Below are 23,888 nucleotides of genomic sequence, written 5' to 3'. Positions count from 1 at the left end.
CAGACAGAAGGTCTCAATTCATACATAGATTTACTTATGTATATACTGATCATTTAGGACTAACCTGGACTTTACAGAAAAGTTCTATGACAGCCTATCTGAAGTAGGAACTCTCCTTCCCATTTCCTCTGCTCTACCCATCTGTCAACAATGCTCTGACAAGGAGACCTGCCAACTAAACTTATGCATACATGGTTATAGAAACAGCATATGCATCATTAAAATTAAATAGCAGTGGCACTTGTAGGTAATGTACTCACTTCTTTCATGGCCATCAGTTCACCAGTGTCAACACTGATACACGTATAGACTTTCCCATACTGGCCTTCACCTATAGAATTACAATAAAAACAATTAACAGCTCAAACACACGTCTCAGCCTGGCAGATTTTCTTCCTTGATTTCCTTTTTTATTTCAAAAATATTTCAACTTGTAATGCTTGTTCAACATAATAAAGCAATTATAATCCTATGCTCAAGTTGATTAAAAGGTACGCATATTAACTCTATGCTTTCTCAGGAGTAGAACCTTCTCATGATTATGCAGTAATAGTCTGAGACATATACAGTCAGAATCAGTGGGGAAATAATCATCTCTCTCAAGTGTGGCCAATAGCGACTACATCAGTAAGTGAAACTAGTCTACTGAAGTTACTACCAACATGTGTTGCACTTAACCTCGCAATCTTTCCATGTGCAGAATACCCTACAACAGTGGCTCTCAACGCATTTTATCATTGTGGGCCACATATGCAGCTCTTTATGAGTTATGTGGGCCGCACCCACACAATATATATATACTACCTGTATGGCCCTGAGGATGTCACATGTTCAGAGATTGCAGGATCAAGCACAAAATGAAGCTGTTCAGCACATGCTACTGAATTAATTCATGTCACATATCAATTTTTGTTTCTAACTACTTGACCAGTGACGATTTCGCAGTAAATGCTATATAGGAAATGCTAGTTCCAATAGTATTCTGTGTTTAATATTCTGTAAATCTTCCTTGTGTAGTAAAACAAACTTTAATATCTACACCAAGATGCAAGATTTCAAATGTAAATCTTAAGGTGAAACAAGGTCTGAATACAGTATTTTAAGCTACATGACAAGTCCATTACAGACTTACCAATTTTGTTTCCCCTCTGCCACTTGAAGGTCACCTTCCTTAGACCTACATGCATGATATTATCATAAGATTTGGGGGTATCACAGACTTGGCCAATTATGTTCTTTCGCCTCATTTCTCTGTATCTCTTTTCTTCAAACAATCGGACAGACTTCTGAACAGCATCAATAGGTCCTTGCTTGGAAGCGGTGTCTAAAAAAAGCAGTGCACAAATTCATTGATTCAGAGACCTACACCCCTACGTTTGAATGGCATGTCTGCTCCTTTGCCACTACTGTATTATGATGAGACCACGTTGAACAAGTGTTATGATGTACAATGCAACTATTTTCTTAACAGAAGTTCAAACAATAAGGAAGCTGGAACTAAGGAAAGCAGAAGATATATGTTCCGGTTTCATATGAAACTTCTTACTTTGCAACTTAGATGAAAATACTGAACTATTTTTAATTCCCACTAACATAATTTTAATTCCCACCAACATAATTCAAAGAAGATAGCTGCACTGAAGTAATAAACTTACAATATGATTTATCTTCGTTTAGCCTTTAATTAAAGCACTGATCGTTAGTTTGGATATTAATACAGTTGAGGTCATTACCATAATGAAACAGGAGAAGGAAGAAGTTTAAGATTTTACTTCATGTAGATTTGAGAACTTTTCTCAAGTTTAAATAATTCTGAAGTTTTGTGTGAACCTCTAACTTCTTTATGAACCTCTAGATCTAGAGATTTCATGTAAACTCAACTTCTCAAAAATGTCTTCTATCAACTGATGATAATAAGTATGTTGGCAACTATTAATACTAATTTTGTATATCAAGAACAGTAAATAATGCCTCAAAGACGACATACTGTTCTTTTTTTAAACTCAGATATCAGAAATTAGTATTTTTCTGAAATACAACATTAAGGATTTTTTTTTTAAATATACAGACTTAGCTAAGCTTGAAATATACTGCATTAAGTAGTGTTCCTTTGTCTCTTACCTTTGGTCTGATTGATGAGAGTTCGAAGCTCCCAACTCCTTCGGGCTGATCCACTCAAGTCTCCTTTAGGATACAATGGTTCTATAAAAACAGTAATGTGAGAAATTATATTATATTGCCTAAAAATTGTTTGTTTTCATACTACTTTTAAGTTATTAACAGTGTTGCCATATTCAACAACAAAATCTTACATTTTACATTTCAGGATTAAAACACCTGATAATTTAACAACTCACACTGATCTTCGTTATGGTATTTGAGGCAACACTACAGCTAGTTACATTCTTTGAACTTTAAGACAATTTAGTATCTTTAGAAATAGTTATATATAACACACAGCAGAAATTCAGCATCTGTATACATAAAAAGTGATTTTGCATTGGAAAATTGTTTATAAATAGTCAATCCAACCTAGTTAGTCTCCCCTTCAAAATCAGGCACAGGTAAAAGGCAATGATCAGGCAAACCAAGCAAATCAAAAAATATTCTTTAAAAGTTCAATTGTTTGTTAAACGTTTCTTCCAATTTGGAAACAGACAACACAATCTACTATACTCAAACTCCAGTCATAAGTGATGGCTGAAATACTGGAGAAGTCCATTGTCTGTCATACAAAATATAAAATGAAACTTCTTAATGAACAAGTTTATTTTCTAAGGAAGGTGTTTAAATATATTTCACTTATATGCCTAAGAATATGAGGGGTCAGAGAAACCTCCTGAGGAGGAGGAGAGGCCCAGATCAATCAATCTACCAACATGTGGATCCAGTCATTTCTCCCCACTAGTGGTGGGTGCAAGTACTGGCTCTGGGGACTTACCTGTAACACTGATGCTGCAATAGCAGCTACAGTCTTTGCTTCTGATCCACAGCCTGAGAAATCCTCACCTCACAGCCAGGTTACTGTGCTGAGAAGGTGTGCGAGAAGAGTAGATCTAGTCACTGATACAGGGGATATTCCAACAAAATGTCACTATGGTATCAATCTCATTTTGAATGCTGTAGTGCAGGAGTGGGCAAACTATGGCCCGCAAGCCGCACCACTCTGGCCGGGGCACTGGGTTGGGGGCCGCACCACACGGCTGGGCCCCGCTCCTGCACTCTGTCTGGGGCGCAGGGGCTGCACCAGGCAGCTCCTGGAATCCGCACCAAGCAGCTCCCAGAAGCCACGGCATGGCTCCACTCTGGCTCCTGTGCACTCCAATGGCCCCCTCTGGCACCCCAATGGGTGGTGCCTGCAGGCAGGGCAGCGTGCAGAGCCGCCTGGCTGTGCCTCCATGTAGGAGCCAGAGAAGGGACATGCCATTGCTTCTAGGAGCCGCATGAGGTAAGCGCCGCTCGGAGCCTGAACTCCTGAACCTCTCCCCACGCCCCAACCCCAGCCCTGATCCCCCTCCTACCCTCCGAACCCCCTCGGTCCCAGCCCAGAGCACCCTCCTACACCCTAAATTCCTTATCCCCAGCCCCACCCCAGAGCCTGGACCCCCTCCCACACTCCAACCCCAATTTTGTGAGCATTCATGACCCACCATACAATTCCTATTCCTCGATGTGGCCCTCGGGCCAAAATATTTGCCCACCCTGCTGTAGTGGAACACCCCACGGGTTTATTAAAAAAGCCAAACAAGCTACATACGAAAAAAACCCCACACATACATATTTGGGAAAACGTAGGCAACCTAATTTGAAAATTTGGTCATTAATTTAAATCTAACATAGTAAAGACCTGTTTAGAAATAAAGAGTTGATAAAGGAATTCTATGGACCTGGGTCAGGAGAGAGACAATACGTTCATTAATCACATGAATCATTTGCAGATCCAGATCACAATCTGTTATCGAAATAATCACCTTCTCGATCCTCAGTGGGACTTGAGTGACGGCTCAGGGACCTAAACTGCAACTCAGCTGCTATTGAAGCCAGTCGATCATTTTCAGGGACACTGGAACCCCTGTTAAAAAACAGCCACCGTCCTAATTAGCAATTTAACTGCACTTCTGAAGTGACAGAACCTCTAAAGCTTAGGAGGCAAGTGTGATCCCATTAATGAAAACCACACAAAGGCAAAACCAGTTCTTGGGAAGTAAACTGAAGTACTGTGTATCTTCAGCATTTTCTTTCCTGTTCTTTCCGTGACATTATCTAAATCCTGGATGGAGAAACTGTCCCAATCCACCAACCTAAAGGTTGGATCTTATGTAGCGTTAAGCACCTGAAACGCCTATTGATTAAAATGGGATCTACACCCTTACCAGATCAAGCTCAAAGAACTTCAGAGCTATATTCCGCTCAGAGTCCTATTTAAAAGATAAATACTGCTGGAAGACAAAACAGGAACCCGACCTTGCACAAATTAATTATGAGCCTCTGTATATGCAAATTATTAAACAGGTAAAGAAACAGTGAGAAAGACTGAAGGAAATCTGCTCAAATACTAGGTCTGGGTAAATACAAAATGACCAACCACAACCTTCTCCGACCTTGGACATTCAACAACTAAATTGGAAAAATTAGTATAGAAATAGCACAGCCCCAAACTGTCAAAAAGCTCAATATAAACTAATAGATTAAAATTGCTTTGCATTTAATTTTCAAATTACATAAAAAAAAGAATATTTTAAGAACAGCCTTGAATGAACTATGGTAGCATTTGTGCACCACACATTGCTTAGTGCAACTGGTTTAGAAAGTTCTCATATTCTATAAATTGTATGCACCTAATGCAAAGGTTTAGAACAGATTAAAGCTTTGTTTCTACGCTATTCCAGTGGCTAGGCCTCCATCCTCTTAAATACAATAGAACCTTCCTTAGTGAAGAGGGTTTTTTTCCCCATAGAATAACGTCACTATAAATGAGGATAACTATAATTAAGACAGCAGACTGAGTTAGAAATGTTTGGGACATTCATTCTACTTCATTACAAACTGAAGTTCACTTTAAGTGGATTACACTCTGCACAGAACATTATAGTCATTCTTGAATGACAATTCTCTTCAATGCTACTACAGATTTCCCGTTTCCATAGTTAATTTTTAAATATAATTTATTTAGTTCATGGACGATCGGAGTTCAAATTAAAAATACAGATTGTGCACATCAGAATTCACTGCCTCTGTTGTAGAAGAAAACACGGCAGTTTGTTATTTCCAACTCCCAAACGAGTGGCAAAGTAGATGACTCCAAGAACAGCATGCAAACTTCTAGGGAATTATTTCTTTAATGAACAGAATACATAGATTTCTGTACCACACTGCAACCATTCCAGCGTTCTAATATTATTGGCCAAAATATATATGTGGATGCTCTTAAGAAGTGAAGTCCCAGTTCTTTGAAATGTATATTTCTTATTTCTTTTCCTTCCATCAACTATTGTTGATCATTCCATTCTTTTGTAGTTTGACAAACATTTTAATTCTTTCGTTTTTAATCTGTTTTAAAAAATGAAAACAAGAAACACACACAAGGTAACTGTTACAGATACCACAATACATGGGTTCGCCATCACACATGAATTACAAGTCTGTCCCAGTTGCATTCAATAGTATAACATCACACCAAAGCATAAGATAGTCAAAAATTGTATCCCTCTGTGGTGCCTGTTCAAAAAGCAGCTGCTCAGGCACCACTTCAAGTAACTCACACGCTCCAGGGGAAATTTGAAGGAGTGGGACAGAAGGAGCTGGGGGCAGAGTAGGGGAAATCTGTTTTATGTGGTCTGTAACATAAGAGGAATATTTAAATAATGGATTGATTCAATATGTGTTTTTAGAAACCACAAATACTACTCAACCACATCTCTCTTGATTTCTGAAACTGCTAGAGCTCCTAAATGAAAGGTATAGTTCATGCGTTATTTATTCTGTTTGTAAACCATGAAAAGGATCTGTAAAGTGCTTGGCACTGCTGATCACTACTACTGGGTCTTCTGTAATGACGGTCTTAAAATGGAAGTACAGAGAATGTTTGATAAACACACAAATAGCATCCAGAAGTATTCTTCCAAAGACCAGGACTGTTCTTTTAGTGAACACAGAGTGTACTGTACAGCCAGCTTCTACATGTAGAGACCATTTTGGGATGCAAATCAAAACTTTTAGCATAAAAATCACAGAACGTGAAGTCACAAGATACTTTGGAGATATGCTAGTTAGAGCTTTATGTCAAAAGAACTGCCACCTTATGCCTGGAACACTCCCCCTGAAATGATCTGTAAGGTCATAATCCATTCCTCTCCAAATATCTCAAAACCTGCTTCTACTGTGCCACCTACAACAAATCAGCTAACCAGGATGGTTGGTTGAGTTGCAGTTGCAGATAGCGGATATTACTTATTAAAAATAACAAACTTCAAAATAGTTCAGACTAATTAAGCTGTGTGCATAGTTCATCTAGGTAACCATGCAATCTTATTACTGTTGTCCTGTTCTTTCTGCCTCCCCTTCGCCTCTTAATGTTTGCTACATTTTCTTGTCACGTTTTATTTCAAATGAGTTTGTAACCTCTTTAGAGCATGAACCAGGTGCATATGATGACTAGCACAACAGAGCTCTTGGCACTATGATCATACAAATAAAAGAATTGAGATCCATAATGTATTTAGAAATCTTAAAACTTCATAGTCACCATTTGACTAGTATAATTAACAGTATTCTAACAGCATAAATCCTCTTAATGTCAAAATATTAAGAGGTCTTAAACAATAACTGCTATTCATTTATGAACTCATAATCATACCTCTGCACAATTACTAGCCACTATAATTAAAAGCGTGTCTCATGTTTTTAACAGATGTTATTTCAAAGCATGGCCGTGATGAACATTTTAGTACCACAAAAATGTAAGTTAACAAAATTGCTAGAAAATTGCTGAACAAATAAAATTGAAGTTCATTTCTTTCCCACTCAACTCACACAGGAAGTTAGTTACAGTCCTTATATGAATGTTCCACTGACAGACTGTTCCCTTTCCTAATTTTTCCCCCCGCCCTGAACTATAAGGAAGGTGGCAACAGTAGAACACTAATGAGATTGCTGAGTATTGGCACAGTGCTCAGAGCTGTGGAGGCAGATGTGGTCTCAGCCAAAAGGGGCTTACAACATTAATTAGATAATAATCCCCCTTTGTAATTGTAATCCAGCAAGGGACCCACTTTCAGGCATTTTATATTTCTTGGGCAGAGACTGTGTCTCTTTCCCTCCTCACTGGGGTGTTTTCCAGGCTACACAGTTCTCTGCCTTCACTGTGAGTTCCCCATCAAGTCAGACTGCCAAAGCAGGCCTGATTTGCTTTCTCTTCAGAGGCTGTCAATAGCATAATTATCCACCGTTATAAACCACCACACAGCTTTTCCCAAGCAAGAACATTTATTCTTAAAGTGAAAGCATTACAGAGAAAACATAACAATAAAAAACTACATGCATTCTAATAAATTTACCAGAGATCACCCCAACTCCAACAAGGGCTCTGGCAGGTGAACAGGCCTTCAAAACTGCACCCAGAGGTTCTTCTGTGATGTACATAACCACCTTAGCTCAGAATAAGAACACCCATGAATCTGTAAGTCACTCCTTTGGGCCTCTGATCTTGTCCTCATGTAACAGGTTATTAGCTGATAAAGGTCCCTTCCCACTGGGTGAAGCTTCAAAAGGCTAAGTTCTTGCAAAACTGGAGAAGTTATATCCGCTGTCACCCCCCACTAGAGATTTCCTGGGAAACCTGCTTAACTTTAGAAGTTCATTCTGACGCATGTTTCAAACAGTCCTTTGAAGCTGATAACACTTCTCAGGGTTTACATTAGTCATGTCTCCTTCCTAGGGACGTTACATACAATCCCACAGTAACACAAACATTTGCATTTTTAATAAAATGAACTTCTAAATTACTTAAACTTAATTCAATAAGGTTTGTTCAGGATATTGCAGGAAATTGCTATATCTGTCACAAACACAATTATGATGTAATACAGCCGGTCTAAACTCAAAGCAATGCAGGATTTTTGTGGGGATAAGGTGTGGTCAATTAGCATACAGTACGTATGTGATTACACCAGACACAGGAAGCAAGGGGAAAGAAGCCTGAACATGGACATGGGAGAAATATACGAGGGGAAAGAGTGGAGGGGAGAGGGATGGAAAGGATATAAGAAGGGCTTGAATGGAAGGTACAGAGAGGGAGTAGAATGACACTTGAACATGAGAACAAGGAGTTTAAACTTGATGCACAACGCAAGGAGGAGCAAGTGACAGCAATCATAGGAGAGGAGGACAACTTTAGCAACTATTTGGATGGACTGCGGGGGAGTAAGGAGAGGCCAGAAAAGATAAGATTGCGATAGATGAGGCAAGAGATTACCAAGACATCAACAAGGATTTTTGTGGTCAGGATGCAGAGGAAAAAGCAGACTTAGAAACCATGGAGGAACAAACAGCATTTGGCAGTGGCCAGATGTGAGGGGACAAATTAAAATGTGACACCAATGTTGCAAGCCTGATAATGGGAAGGTACTGGAATAGATTTGTCCAGCAATTTATTGACATTTTTTGAAAATGTCACTGCTCTGAAACATGAAAGGCATCTTTGGTCGTGTTCTTATTCTGCACAGGTATAAGAAACCACAGGTAGAAATCCACCCACAAAACTTATTTGTAGTACTCTGTATTTGCCACCAGGAAACTTTCACAAGTATTTTTCTTCACTAAAAATAATTTCCTTCCAGTTCTGTATTATATTAAAAATTCTTACAGTTTAATTGTAAACAATAAACTGATTAATTTGCATATTAAAACCTCCTTGAGAAATACATGTGCAGTGGAACATTTACCAATTACTAATAACCTATCAAAGCTAATTTACTGAGGAACTGAATGGCATATGTTAACTGCATGAGTATTTTTACTGCATGAATTAATGTATAGTCTTTTGACCAATATGTAAGGTCAAAACTGTATGTTCAAATTACCATCTTGTGCATCTCAGTGCAGACTTATAAACATGCACTTCTATAGTATAATAATTTCACATAAGTCGAACACAGATGAAGAAGCCACTCGAACAGAGCACATGACGGGATGGACTTTCACTGTTTAAATTATCTAATGGAATGTATTTAATGGGAGCAATTTGCATGGGTGATGTAAACAGAAATGAGACTTCTGCGTTGCGGAGTGGAACTACCTGGTATCATTTGCACTGCTGACAGGTTTTGGTTGAGCTGAGTCGCTACCGATGGGAGCGGGGCGACTGACAGCAGCGCTGCAATGGTTCCGTACATCACAAGGGACACTCCGCGTGCTGCGATGAGAAGAAAGACTTCAGGAAACAGTTGAAAAAGTGGATGGAGTTGAAAATTTAATTTAAAAATAAGATAGTGAAACAATCAAAAACAGTGTCGATTTTTAAAGTTTATTCATGTGGGGGGAAAGGGTTTTTTTTGGTAAAATAAATTTGGTCCCAAAAGTTTTAGAAGCAGAGTAGTCAATGGGCAAACAATCACCTAATATGTTAAGAGACCAACATTTCAAGTTACCTCTAGAATAGCTCCCAATTTGTGTGTGTAAATACCAGGCTTTGAAAAAATGTGGATCCATATTCTGAGGCTGGGCAACATCCCCTTTGAAAATATAGCCCTTTATTTTGTTTATGTGGAAGGCTCTATGGCAAAATTAGTTTGGAAGCTTTTCAAAAATATTTTAGCCCTATTTCGAGACCAAAACTTTTAATGGGGAACAATTATGTGAATATAGTTTAAAAATTATTTAACACTAAGATACAGAAATGCCACCATATTCAAGGGTGTTATCTTTGAAAAATCTCATGTAAACTAAACTACAGAAGCAAAGTCAGAGGCATTACACGCTCGCTCGCTCACTCACTCAGGGGAAGGGGAAAAGCTAGTTAACTACCAGTATTTAAAATACTGAATCTCATTATAAAATATTCTTTTCCCCAAGCAATTTTGTAAAGAAGGAAACAAAGAATGACTTTAAAGTTGGAAAGCATGCAGCAATAAGAGCATTAAACAAATGAGAAAATGCATCATCTCCAAAAGCATGCCTTGAAAATACAGATTTCTTTTACTCTTTTTTAAAAACCTCCTTGATTTTCCTCTTGCAAAAACAGAAGTATTGGCTTTATCAGAACAAATTTTTAGAGAAACTATATTCAGTTTCCTGAGTTAAACGAACAGCTTCAGTAACATCAAACTTTCAGTGAAAGAGGAGAAAGCTGACACTTAAGAATCTGGACAAGTGCTGAATACCTGAACCCTTCAGGAGTTGGGATGATAAGATGGGGATTTGGTGGATCACTGTGGCATCGAGGTACCTTCACAGGACGAGGACTGTTTCGATGAATAGCTGCAAATGGTAAAAGTCAACACATAGATATTATTATAATGTCAGAAAAACACCTGTTATGAAAAATTTTTAAAAATAATACTGTTGTGATTTTGTTAAAGATCCCCCCACAAATTAATCAATTACATAATATAAGTTCAGCTTCTATTTACATCAAAATATTTTATTGATTTTGTATATACAAAACCCAAAAAACTCATTTAAAATAAATCACTTATAAAGTAATACTAATCATACTAGTAACTTTCAGCATCAGATTTCTAAAAAATATAAACAGCCATTAAAAACAATCAAGGGAATGAAAAAATAGCTGTAACAGGATGTGCATCTAATGAAAATACTGTAACTGTATTTTCATTTTTTCAACTTCACAGGAAAGTGTTAATTTATTACTTTTTTATGCAGTAAATAAACAAAATGTTAAAAACTGAATAATGCCAACACTACTGCTTTATACGATGCTCTTGGCACCAGAAATATTAATTTTCTGGACAACTATAAAAAGTAAAGCATGCAAGTCAAATGCCATGCATATATGCAGTAAGCTAAATAAATAGTTTGATCAGTACTGTGCATTCAGTCATGGCTAAAGCAGCATTTGCAAGTGTTTCAGTATTTTGGGCTCATATGCATGCTAAAACCATTGTTTTAACCAAAATGAACATTAGTCTCATCTCTAAACTAGTTTCACTGTGAATCTAAGAGCTTATACGAAGAGCACAGAACACTTCACTGGGTTATTCTAAATAGTATTTATTGTACATTAACTATTCCATTCTAAAGGAAAGCACAGAGTGGGGTAAGGGTTATGTGGACAGAAAAGTAGCTGACTCCCTTGTAAATTTACAACCCAAACTGTTGGTGTGATGTATAATAAAATGAACCCTAGCTCTAGCCTCGAGAAGGACACTGCACATTATTCTTTCAAACTACGTATTTGATACGTGATCTGCAGACAGGGGATCACAACAGGAGAAAGCTACCCTGCCAGAATAAGAAACATACCTCCCAGCAACCAAAATGAACAATTAATGCTGTGCAACTGACCAGAAAGTTGGACACTTCCTTTTAAAAAAAAAAAAAGAAAAAAAAGAAAAGGAGTACTTGTGGCACCTTAGAGACTAACCAATTTATTTGAGCATGAGCTTTCGTGAGCTACAGCTCACTTCATCGGATGCATAGCGTGGAAACTGCAGCAGACTTTATATATACACAGAGAATATGAAACAATACCTCCTCCCACCCCACTGTCCTGCTGGTAATAACTTATCTAAAGTGATCATCAGGTTAGGCCATTTCCAGCACAAATCCAGGTTTTCTCACCCTCCACCCCCCCACACAAATTCACTCTCCTGCTGGTGATAGCCCATCCAAAGTGACAACTCTTTACACAATGTGCATGATAATGAAGTTAGGCCATTTCCTGCACAAATCCAGGTTCTCTCACTCCCTCACCCCCCTCCAAAAACCCACCCCCATACACACACAAACTCACTCTCCTGCTGGTAATAGCTCATCCAAACTGACCACTCTCCAAGTTTAAATCCAAGTTAAACCAGAACATCTCGGGGGGGGGGGGGGGGGTAGGAAAAAACAAGAGGAAATAGGCTTCCTTGCATAATGACTTAGCCACTCCCAGTCTCTATTTAAGCCTAAATTAATAGTATCCAATTTGCAAATGAATTCCAATTCAGCAGTTTCTCGCTGGAGTCTGGATTTGAAGTTTTTTTGTTTTAAGATAGCGACCTTCATGTCTGTGATTGCGTGACCAGAGAGATTGAAGTGTTCTCCGACTGGTTTATGAATGTTATAGTTCTTGACATCTGATTTGTGTCCATTTATTCTTTTACGTAGAGACTGTCCAGTTTGACCAATGTACATGGCAGAGGGGCATTACTGGCACATGATGGCATATATCACATTGGTGGATGTGCAGGTGAACGAGCCTCTGATAGTGTGGCTGATGTTATTAGGCCCTGTGATGGTGTCCCCTGAATAGATATGTGGGCACAATTGGCAACGGGCTTTGTTGCAAGGATAAGTTCCTGGGTTAGTGGTTCTGTTGTGTGGTATGTGGTTGTTGGTGAGTATTTGCTTCAGGTTGCGGGGCTCTCTGTAGGCAAGGACTGGCCTGTCTCCCAAGATTTGTGAGAGTGTTGGGTCATCCTTTAGGATAGGTTGTAGATCCTTAATAATGCGTTGGAGGGGTTTTAGTTGGGGGCTGAAGGTGACGGCTAGTGGCGTTCTGTTATTTTCTGTTAGGCCTGTCCTGTAGTAGGTAACTTCTGGGAACTCTTCTGGCTCTACCAATCTGTTTCTTTACTTCTGCAGGTGGGTATTGTAGTTGTAAGAAAGCTTGACAGAGATCTTGTAGGTGTTTGTCTCTGTCTGAGGGGTTGGAGCAAATGCGGTTGTATCGCAGAGCTTGGCTGTAGACGATGGATCATGTGGTGTGGTCAGGGTGAAAGCTGGAGGCATGCAGGTAGGAATAGCGGTCAGTAGGTTTCCGGTATAGGGTGGTGTTTATGTGACCATTGTTTATTAGCACTGTAGTGTCCAGGAAGTGGATCTCTTGTGTGGACTGGACCAGGCTGAGGTTGGTGGTGGGATGGAAATTGTTGAAATCATGGTGGAATTCCTCAAGGGCTTCTTTTCCATGGGTCCAGATGATGAAGATGTCATCAATATAGCGCAAGTAGAGTAGGGGCTTTAGGGGACGAGAGCTGAGGAAGCATTGTTCTAAATCAGCCATAAAAATGTTGGCATACTGTGGGGCCATGCGGGTACCCATAGCAGTGCCGCTGATCTGAAGGTATACATTGTCCCCAAATGTGAAATAGTTATGGGTAAGGACAAAGTCACAAAGTTCAGCCACCAGGTTAGCCGTGACATTATCGGGGATAGTGTTCCTGACGGCTTGTAGTCCATCTTTGTGTGGAATGTTGGTGTAGAGGGCTTCTACATCCATAGTGGCCAGGATGGTGTTATCAGGAAGATCACCGATGGATTGAAGTTTCCTCAGGAAGTCAGTGGTGTCTCGAAGGTAGCTGGGAGTGCTGGTAGCGTAGGGCCTGAGGAGGGAGTCTACATAGCCAGACAATCCTGCTGTCAGGGTGCCAATGCCTGAAATGTTGGGGCGCCCAGGATTTCCAGGTTTATGGATCTTGGGTAGTAGATAGAATATCCCAGGTCGGGGTTCCAGGGGTGTGTCTGTGCGGATTTGATCTTGTGCTTTTTCAGGAAGTTTCTTGAGCAAATGCTGTGTGTATATATAAAGTCTGCTGCAGTTTCCACGGTATGCATCCGATGAAGTGAGCTGTAGCTCACGAAAGCTCATGCTCAAATAAATTGGTTAGTCTCTAAGGTGCCACAAGTACTCCTTTTCTTTTTGCGAATACAGACTAACACGGCTGTTACTCTGATTCCTTTTTAAAGAAGTTAGATATCTGTGTATCTCTATCTATCTTTCTGTACATTAAACCCAGTGTTTTATCCCAATACTGCAAAGACTTACACACACACACTGAACCTTGTACCGTTTACAGTCACAGTCATTTGAACACAGATACTGTAATAAAGTTTTTTTATTTTTTTTGTTACTTGCAAATAAGTGTTCTATTTTGATATTAAATTCACTGAACTTAAAACAAAGAGATAATGCTTTTTCTTCCAGTTGTACTACTTTTGCTTCCCTCCCTCCATGTATGATATCTTCAGCTCAACCCTGTTACTTTCTCTCTTCCCAATGCCACTTCTCTGTACTTTACACAATACCCACACTTCTTCCTTCTCCTGTTTTTCTCTGATCCCTTCATTCCCCCTGCCATCTAAACCCATTTGCCCTCATTCATCATGGCATGGAAGAGCTGCTTATGATTTCAAAACCAACAGGTGCGCCCCACTCCATGTTGTCCCTTAACACGTGTGAAGTGTGTCAAGACTATGTGAAAACATGAGGGACCAGTATGCAACTTCAGGAAAAATGAGAGTTATGAATGTCTAACAATGACTCATTGCACTGGCAAGGAGGTGGGAAATGAGAGAAATTACTAGATCGCATTCCTAACCACAACAATGGTGCTAAAATGAAATAATAATTGCAGTGTGGGCAGTAAGCAGCCAAAATGATTTTGGAAGTTATATCTTCCGGAATCTAACAAAGATACTGAAAGTACTGCACCGGACATCAGCACAGAAGTCTCCTACAAGGACATAAGACAGAAACATATGTATGAAAAAAAAGTTAATATTCCTCATGCATGAAATCCCACAACACAGAAGTTTACCTTTTTAACAAAGGACATTTTTAACCTTGACAAATCACAAGAAGGTTACAAGAGTTCCAGGTACAATCAGAAATACTCTGTTGGCAAGGCAGTTTGGTTGCATTTAAAGCCTAACAGAATGTCACATCTCTATTGTTGTAGCAACACTACTGAATAGAAACAACAAAGAAAAGCTTTGCAATTAACATTTGCTTAATTCAATTTAAAGTTCTGAGTCAATAATATAGTTGATTATAATTTTAGATGCACTGAATTACATATTTGGCAATTCTTCTTCTAATCTACATTTTAAGAAAGAATCACACTGCTTTTTCCTAGGCCATACAATTAATAAAGATATTCACAATAGCCTGCAGCTACAGTATCAACATTTTACACAGATTGACATTTAACTTCGGCTCTTTCAGATGGTTTCCAACCTATTTCCCCTTGTAGATAATTACAAACGTATTGCTGTATACTCTTTATCCAGAATCATGTCTGAATATGATTATTTTAACAAATAAATAGAATTCATTTTTAATACTAAACCAAAATAAATGTAATCAGACTCATTCATTAGTCATTAGATAATCTTATTTATGAAAATATTTAGAACCAATAGATGTTCAATGCAAACTAATGTAATATTAACATTTGTCTTTTAAAAAATAAATTAACTTAATTTTATGACACTCACTACATGGAAATATATATCTATTGGGAATGAAAATAGTAACTTTAGGCAAGAAGTAGATTTGTAAACAAGGATACAATGCCATATTTAACACTTCAGTGGAGGTTATGAGCCCACATGGGAAGTAGCTCATTTTAGATCTAGTAAAATTTTTGTTTTGTGTTAACGGGGATCAAGCAACAAGGAACATTTTAAAGCTTCTTTTCAAACAGTTTTAATATCTGCATTATCACCTGTGTCTACAGACCTTCAATGTAATATAAAAATAAACAAGTCAAAAATGCACTGCAAGGAAATTGATCCACAGAACACATCAAATCACTCGAGCTTGTCTACATGGCAAGTTACTGTGCAGCAATCCAGGATATAAATCTACAGTGTACCAGCTTGCCGCACAATAATGTCACTTGTGGACATTGCTACAGTGCACTAACGTCCTGGAATATGGCTTGGCTTTCAATGCATTTTAGCAGTATCCACACAAGACATTACTATGTGGCAAACAGCTGCTCTGTAGATTCAGACCCTGACTTTCCACGCAGTGACTTGCCATTGCAGACAAGCCCCCCAACTGGATAATACACTGTATTAGAATAACTAGCTTGCTCTTACAAACATTTGCCTCTGACTTGAATCTGAAATTCTGCTGTAGCCACCCTTTCACTTTTCTATTCTTATCTGCAATGGCATCAACTACAGTGAGGCCTTTATACAGCCCTGACTTTCCCCAAAGCTATAACTCCTCACAGCCATAATATTTTCTTCAGAAGACTTGATGGGACTCTATTGGGAGCCATTTAAGGACACTAATTAGCCTTGGTCTACACTACAGGCACCTTACATCGACCTAACTCTGTAAGTGTCTTCACTAAAATGTAGCTTCCACCAATGTAACTCCCCCATTACACCGACTTAATAACTCTACCTCTGTGAGAGGCGTAGCACTTAGGTTGATGCAGTGTCAGAGTAGACACTGTGTTGCTTACATCGACTGTTGCTGCCTTACAGAAGCTGTCCCACATTTACAGTTAAATCGGTGCACTGCTCCTGGTGAGAATGCACACTGCCAACACAAGGTGCATAGCATAGACATGCAAAAGCGATTTAATTACTGCAGTGACTGTATGTCAACATAACTTAGGTCTACTTAATTTTGTAGTGTAGACTTGCCCTTAGTCAGAGGAATCACCTGAGTGATTTACTTTATAAAAAAAATTACTTGAAAATATGGACTGTTGTCATTTTATACATTACTTGTGTTAACACTTCCACAGTTTAATGATGACTCAGACAGTAATAAGAAAAGGAGTACTTGTGGCACCTTAGAGACTAACGAATTTTAGTCTCAAAGGTGCCACAAGTACTCCTTCTCTTTTTGCGGATACAGACTAACATGGCTGCTACTCTGAAATCAGATAGTAATGTTCATATAAGAACAACCAGGAAAAGCTTTAAAAGTACCTTTTTATTGTTAACTTTAATGTTTTAAAATGAACTTGCAATCAAATTGTTATTTTTCAAACTTATTTATACAAACTACAGTAGCTAGGTTCCAGAAGTAATGCCAGTAACTGCTGTCTTACCAATGTACAAACCTGTAACAGGACTGTGAGGTTTTCCAATTACATGGCCGATGCATTCATTCATCAGAGCTTGTAAACTCTAGGAGAGGGAAACAACAACAAAAAAGTTATGATATTGTACACGAAACAAGATAATTGCCCTCCCCCCCAAAAAAAGTCATTTATCTAGATTTGAAGAAAATTTGGCTTACTAGTTTTTCCAATTTTGATCAAGCCTTTAAATTTGTCTTCAGACATAAAAATCCGAAATCTCCAAAATTTGTTTCTTCACCACAGATATGATCTATATAGTTATGTATGCTGCTAACTGAAATATATTTGTAAATGTATGAGGTAGTTTAGACAATGACTGCAACATGATTTCTCTAACAGGCAATTATCCTGGGGTGAAGTCAACACAGGCAGGGTGTTATTGCTTAAAATGTACTAATACATGCATAGTCTGTCACGTGCAATACGACTCTTCGATCTATTCCATTAAGTTAAATCTCTGGAGCCAAAAGTTAGGATTTCATTGCTAGACACTCCTCTCTGCAATAGACTTGCCAGAATTAAGTAGTTAAAAAGACTGAACAATGATAGAAAGAAGCTGGGTGAGGTAATATCTTTTATTGTACCAACTTCTGTTGGTGAGAGAGAGAAGCCTGCAAACTTATACAGCACTCTTCTTCAGATCTGGGAAACCTGACCAGACCTGAAGAAGACCTCTATGTAAGTTCAAAAGCTTGTCTCTCTCACCAACAGATGTTGGTCCAATAAAAGGTATTACCTCACCCATCTTCTCTCTCCTAATATCCTGGGACTAATATGGCTATAACAACACTGCATGAACGATATATAACAAAACAGCCCCTCTACACTATAATGCTAGTAGGAATTATATGCAAGCATTGACAAAGACCATAAAATTAAGTATCACGTTTACTGAATAAACTGCTTTATTTTCGTTATCTTCTTAAAAAAAAAAAGGGGGGGTTCTATGTCACAGAGATAAGCATTAGACCTGGCTGACATTCAAAGATACTGTTCACTCTGAGATATAGTGCTCAACACTGACCCAGAAAAATTGCTGTTGTTAGCATAAGAGGAGACCCTCTTCTGTTCACCCACAACATCAGCAATTCTCTCGAGAAAGGATGGTCTTGTGGGACTAAGGTACTGAACTGGGATGCAGGGGATTGAATTCAACTCCCAGCTTGCTACACACTGTGTGAGAGAAGTTGGACATGTTACTTAATCTTTCTATATTTCAGTTTCCTCATCTGTAAAACAGGAGTACTAATGCTTCCCTATCTTACAGGTATTTTCTGGGGATAAAATTATTAATGTTTTTAATGTGCTCAGTTACAACTGCGGTGAGGGTCATAAATATAGACAAACATTCTTCCACCTTGCTAAAATTCCTCTTGCAATTCAAAGGCATAATAATGGAAACTGAAGCTAGACAAATTGAGACCCCAGTAAACTGATGTATTTTAACAGTAAGGGTAATTAACCACTGGAAGAAAATATCAAGGAATGTGATAGATTCTCCATCACTTGAAGACTTTAAATCTTTAAATCAAGATAAATGTCTTTCTAATATATATATATAAAAGCTCAAAACAGAGAGTTTGAGGTTGCCACAGGGATTTCTCTGTGAAGTTCTATGGCCTGTGTTATACGGGAGATAAGACTAGAGCATAATGGTCCCATCTGACCGTAAAAATCTATTAAATTGAAACCAGGTGTAAGATGGCACAACCTCCACTAACTTCAACTCAGTCGTTTTCTGTTTACACCGGGTCTGAATTTAGCTCAGCTATCCTGAATGTTACTGGAGTATTCTTCTGATGTTTGTGTGCAGTTCCCATTGCAAATCCCACTTTTTGCAAAACTGCCAAGTTATCTTTCAACGACCAAAAGTGGTCAGAACCTTGAGTTTAGGTTTTATCACATAAATAGCTCTCACACTATACAATGCTAGCTGAGGTGTTGGTTCCATACACATTCAGAGGAAAGAATACTATGATTGTAAAGCACAAAAACCACTTTATATTTATTTTCTCAAAGTCTCTGAGATTCACCTGAGCTTGAGAACTGAAGAGATCACATCAGAAGGTGCCAGGACTACAATTAGATTATTTAATAAAATATTTGTACTATCCATCAAACTGTTATAGATACTTTAGAAACTGCATCAAAGTTGGGAAAAAAATAACAGGCTGGGGCTAGTTTTTAAAGCTAGAACTTTACATCTTATCTGCCATATCAGGCACAATACTCAAGCTTATTAAGATCACATTTAAAGAACTGGAATTTTTTAAAAGCCCTATGTTTCCCAGCAATGCAAACATTGGAAAATAGTCCACTTCAGGATTTTTGTGCTAATAGCCAGTTTAGTTTTAAAGATAATATTAAAGGAAAAGGATGAATGCTAGAGTTTCAGTTTTATTTATTTAATAAGATTACTGTACCCTAGTATTTCATAATGTATCTTTAATTTGTTCATAATGATCTGCCTCCTAATTAACAGTGGCTCAACTACAGCGTGTTGCCACTAGGGATCAATGCTCTTTTCCCTCCTGAAACAATAGAGCTGAAAAATGCTGCAGTGATAGCAAAGTACTGACTGTGGGACAGGCTTTGAGTAACCTGTCCTTTTCTTTAAATAAATGCAGACACACTAGTTGAGAGACGAAATATTAACTGGGGAAGTATCTGTCAAAATTCCAAAGAAAAGCTGACTCTAAATAAAAGTGAACACAATCAATTCCCATCAATATTATTCTCTGTGTTCTGCTACTTTTGTGGGGACTGTACTTTCACCTCTACTGCAGACCTAGAACATACCACATTACAGAACTAAAGCTTTCAGGATTCTGTTTCACAGAAACAAAACAACCCCTGCCCACCAAAACCAAACACAAACTATGCTCTACCATATAATTTAACAGTAACAAGGCAAGATTCAAATTTTAAATCTTGTACTTTAGTATGATTTAGCTCTAAAGAAATACAATTAGATTGTAATGTTTTAGGTTTGCTCCATACATGAACTAGGGCTATTAAAGATACATTTCTGATCATCCAATAGAAAGCAATATTAGGTTGAGTGTAAATTAATAGCTCATCAGCAAACTGCTGCCAAGTATCCCAGGTCGTGAATGTAGTTACTATACAAAGGTTTCAGTACTGCAGAAACCTGACATGACAATTTTAATATTTTTGTATATTGATGTCATTAGCATGCACTATTCAGAATTTTGCAAGCTAAATCAGAGTAATAGGCATTTAGATTTATATAGAACAGTCTCGGAACAATAATTAATCAGACATAAGAGCACAGAAAACAGATAACAGACAGACAAATACACTTTTATTGATTGAAACTGAACTGAAAGCAGGTTGGGCTACAATGGGAGAACAATTAATTCCATACCAAGAAATCCTCTTCAGGCAGAGCTGAAATAAAGGCTGGCTCGATGGCTTGAAGAAAATCAAAACCTTGTGTTGCCCACCTGTCAAGCAGAAGAGAATTGTTCATTAGCCAAAAACAATTACATAAACGTCACATGAGTTCTAGTGACTTATCCTAATATACATGGTTAAGGGTATGTCTACATTGAGGAAAAAAAAGAAAAGAGGAAAAAAAAGACCCATGGCAGCAAGTCTCAGAGCCCAGGTCAACTGATTTGGGCTTGCAGGACTCACACTACAGGACAGCAGCACAGATATTCCGATTCAGGCTGGCGCCCAGGATCTGAAACCCTGCAAGGCAGGGGTGGATCTCAGAGCACAGGCTCTAGCCCACGCGCAAATGTCTGCACTACTATTTTGACCCCATAGTGCAAGCCCAAGTCAATGGACCCAGGCTCTGTGGCTCACTGTTGCGGGTTTTTTTATTTATTTATTTATTGCTTATTTTTGCAATGTAGACATACCCAATGACTGCTGCTTACTTGCTTATATGTTAACAAAATTTCTGTATAACAGTTTGGATTTATGCACAGAGTGAAGTATCTGGCTTTTGCCAAGGGGTTAATCTTTACCCAGGTGATAAATGGACATGAAATTCTGAGTTCTGGACTTTTAATACAGACGTCCCCAAATGAAGATAGTAGGCTACCTTCCTCAGGCCTGGTTATACACCTCAGCCCACTAATATCTTAGGAAATACATATCAATTCCCCATAGACAGCTGTAGAGGCACAGGAGCTAGCTAGGAGAAGGTATTTGTATTTGGGTTTGTATTTGTATTATTTGTATGTGTGGAGGCTTGCAGGGGCTTTGTGCTGGGAGAGAAGCTGAGCCCTGATTAGGGGGCGGGGCTTCTCTGACTCGGGGTCCTATAAAGGTAGCCAGCCAGTCAGGCAGCGGCATAGACAGCTGCAGCGGCACAGGAGCCAGCAAACAGAGATGTAAACAGGGGAGTTTCAGTGGGAGTTTGTCTTGCGGTGCTTGTTGGGGGTTTGTTCTTGCTGTGGGTGGTGGTGTTTTGGTGTGGTTTGTGTTTCCCAGATTAACAGGATTTAGTGGGAAGGCAATGACAGATACAGAGGCAGCAGTGGGAGTGACCCATGTAGCGGAAGACACAATGAAGATGACTGGATGTGGAAGCTGCGGTATGTACATGATCCTGGAGGGGGTACATGGTAAGAGTTTTGTCTGCATGAAATGCTGTCTGATAGAGCTGATGGAGGAAAAGATCCGAGGTTTGGAGAGGCAGGTGGAAAGTCTGGTTGAGTTTAGAAAGGGGTTCGAGCAGATTATGGAGCAAAGACATGAGGTATCTGAAGGGAAAAGCTCAGACTTGCAGATGGAAGCAGGACTGAGGAATTCTGAGGGCAGACTGGGTGAGGAAAGTGGTCAGTGGAAGCACGTGACTAAAAGAACCAGGCAGAAGAAAAGACAGCCAGTGAAGGAGAAACAGAGCTCAAGAACAAGTTTGCGAGTTGGAAAATGAAGAAGGGGCTCAGCAGGTGGTCACTGAAGGTAGAAGGGCAAGGAAGAAGAGAAGAGTGGCTAGTCCTATAGGAAAACAGGAAGAGTCAATGGAGACTACACCAAATATGAGTCCCAGGAGGATACAGGATGGGTTGAAAAGGATTACAAGGGAGAATAGGAATGGAAAGAACTTGCAGCCAGAGGGAACAGGGGATAGACTGGAGAATAGCACCATCACCAGGAAAAGGCAGCTCTATGTGATCGGGGACTCTTTACTGAGAAGAATAGACAGGCCTGTAACCAGAGCTGATCCAGAGAATAGAAGGGTGTGCTGTCTTCCAGGTGCTAAGATACGGGATGTAGACCTGAGGCTGAAAAGGATCCTAAAGGGAGCAGGAAAGAATCCCCTAATTATCCTTCATGTGGGAACAAATGATATGGCTAGATTCTCGCTGGAAAGTATTAAGGGAGACTATGCTAGGCTGGGGAAGACGCTTAAGGAAATCAAGGCACAGGTGATCTTTAGTGGGATTCTGCCTGTTCCTAGAGAAGGGCAACGAAGGTGTGACAAGAGTATGACTATCAACAGATGGCTTAGGCAGTGGTGCTATAAGGAGGGCTTTGGGATGTATAGCCACTGGGAGGCATTCATGGACAGTTCTCTCGGGATGGACTTCATCTGAGCAGGGAAGGAAATAGACTTCTAGGATGGAGGCTGGCACAACTGATTAAGAGAGCTTTAAACTAGGAATTTGGGGGAGATGGTTGGGAAATGTCTAGGTAATCTCCATGCCAGATTTTAGCATTGAGAGGGAAGAAAATGAAGTAAGAAAGGATACAGCCGTGCGTAGGAGAATGTATATAAGGAGGAAGGGCAGCGTGGATACCAATCTAATATGTTATACTGGCTGTAGAATGACCGTGCCTAATAGGGTACAGAATGTGAGCGAGGCCAAACAGCAAAAATTAAGATGTTTGTACACCAATGTGAGGAGCTTAGGTAACAAAATGGAGGAACTAGAGCTACTGGTGCAGGAAGTGAAACCAGATATTGTAGGGATAACAGAAACATGGTGGAATAGTAGTCATGACTGGACTACAGGTATTGAAGGGTATGTGCTGTTTAGGAAAGACAGAAATAAAGGTAAAGGTGGTGGAGTAGCATTGTATATCAATGATGAGGTAGAATGTAAAGAAGTAAGAAGCGATGGAATGGATAAGACAGAGTCCGTCTGGGCAAAAATTACATTGGGGAAGAAAACTACTAGAGCCTCCCCTGGGATAGTGCTTGGGGTGTGCTATAGACTGCCAGGATCTAATTTGGATATGGACAGAGCCCACTTTAATGTTTTTAATGAAGTAAATACTAATGGAAACTGCGTGATCACGGGAGACTAACTTCCCAGATATAGACTGGAGGACCAGTGCTAGTAATAATAATAATAGGGCTCAGATTTTCCTAGATCAAGGGACGTGATCGCAGATCGACCAACAGATCGAGAGACGTGATCGCTCCCCTCTATTTCACACTGGTGAGGCCTCATCTAGAGTACTGTGTCCAGTTTTGGGCCCCACACTACAAGAAGGATGTGGAAAAATTGGAAAGAGTCCAGCGGAGGGCAACAAAAATGATTAGGAGACTGGAACATATGAGTTATGAGGAGAGGCTGAGGGAACTGGGGATGTTTAGTCTGCGGAAGAGAAGAATGAGCAGATAGGTACTGTAGTTGTAAGAATGCTTGATAGAGATCTTGTAGGTGTTTATAGAGACTGGGAGTGGATAGGTCATTACACAAAGTAAAACTATTTCCCCATGTTTATCTCCCCCCACCCCCGTTCCTCAGACGTTCTTGTCAACTGCTGGTTATCACTACAAAAGGTTTTCCCTCCTCTCCCCCCCTCCCCCCCGCTGGTAATTGCTCATCTTAAGTGATCACTCTC

The 23,888-nt window shown here is 39.3% G+C and overlaps 1 protein-coding gene across 6 annotated transcripts in view; it reads right to left on the bottom strand.

The window, feature by feature from the left end:
- The window catches only part of MAP3K4 (mitogen-activated protein kinase kinase kinase 4), a 144,195-nt gene that overhangs the window by 24,775 nt on the left and 95,532 nt on the right, over positions 1 to 23,888 (bottom strand). For 3 of the 6 annotated variants that reach the window (XR_013345670.1, XR_013345669.1, XM_077813299.1), the window contains exons 14-21: positions 20,443 to 20,521; positions 17,022 to 17,100; positions 10,380 to 10,476; positions 9,296 to 9,412; positions 3,972 to 4,072; positions 2,122 to 2,202; positions 1,133 to 1,324; positions 261 to 331 (exon numbers count right to left, since the gene is read on the bottom strand). Coding sequence is in view for 4 of the 6 variants with exons in the window: in XM_077813299.1 (XP_077669425.1) it covers positions 261 to 331; positions 1,133 to 1,324; positions 2,122 to 2,202; positions 3,972 to 4,072; positions 9,296 to 9,412; positions 10,380 to 10,476; positions 17,022 to 17,100; positions 20,443 to 20,521 (817 nt within the window). In the remaining 2 variants the exon portion in view is untranslated. The remainder of the gene's footprint in view (positions 1 to 260; positions 332 to 1,132; positions 1,325 to 2,121; positions 2,203 to 3,971; positions 4,073 to 9,295; positions 9,413 to 10,379; positions 10,477 to 17,021; positions 17,101 to 20,442; positions 20,522 to 23,888) is intronic. The other 3 variants (XM_077813300.1, XM_077813301.1, XM_077813302.1) reach the window with 3 other exon arrangements.

The sequence above is a fragment of the Eretmochelys imbricata genome, chromosome 3 (assembly GCF_965152235.1).
Source record: "Eretmochelys imbricata isolate rEreImb1 chromosome 3, rEreImb1.hap1, whole genome shotgun sequence".
Classification (NCBI taxonomy): domain Eukaryota; kingdom Metazoa; phylum Chordata; order Testudines; family Cheloniidae; genus Eretmochelys; species Eretmochelys imbricata.
This window is presented reverse-complemented; position numbering and strand designations above follow the sequence as displayed.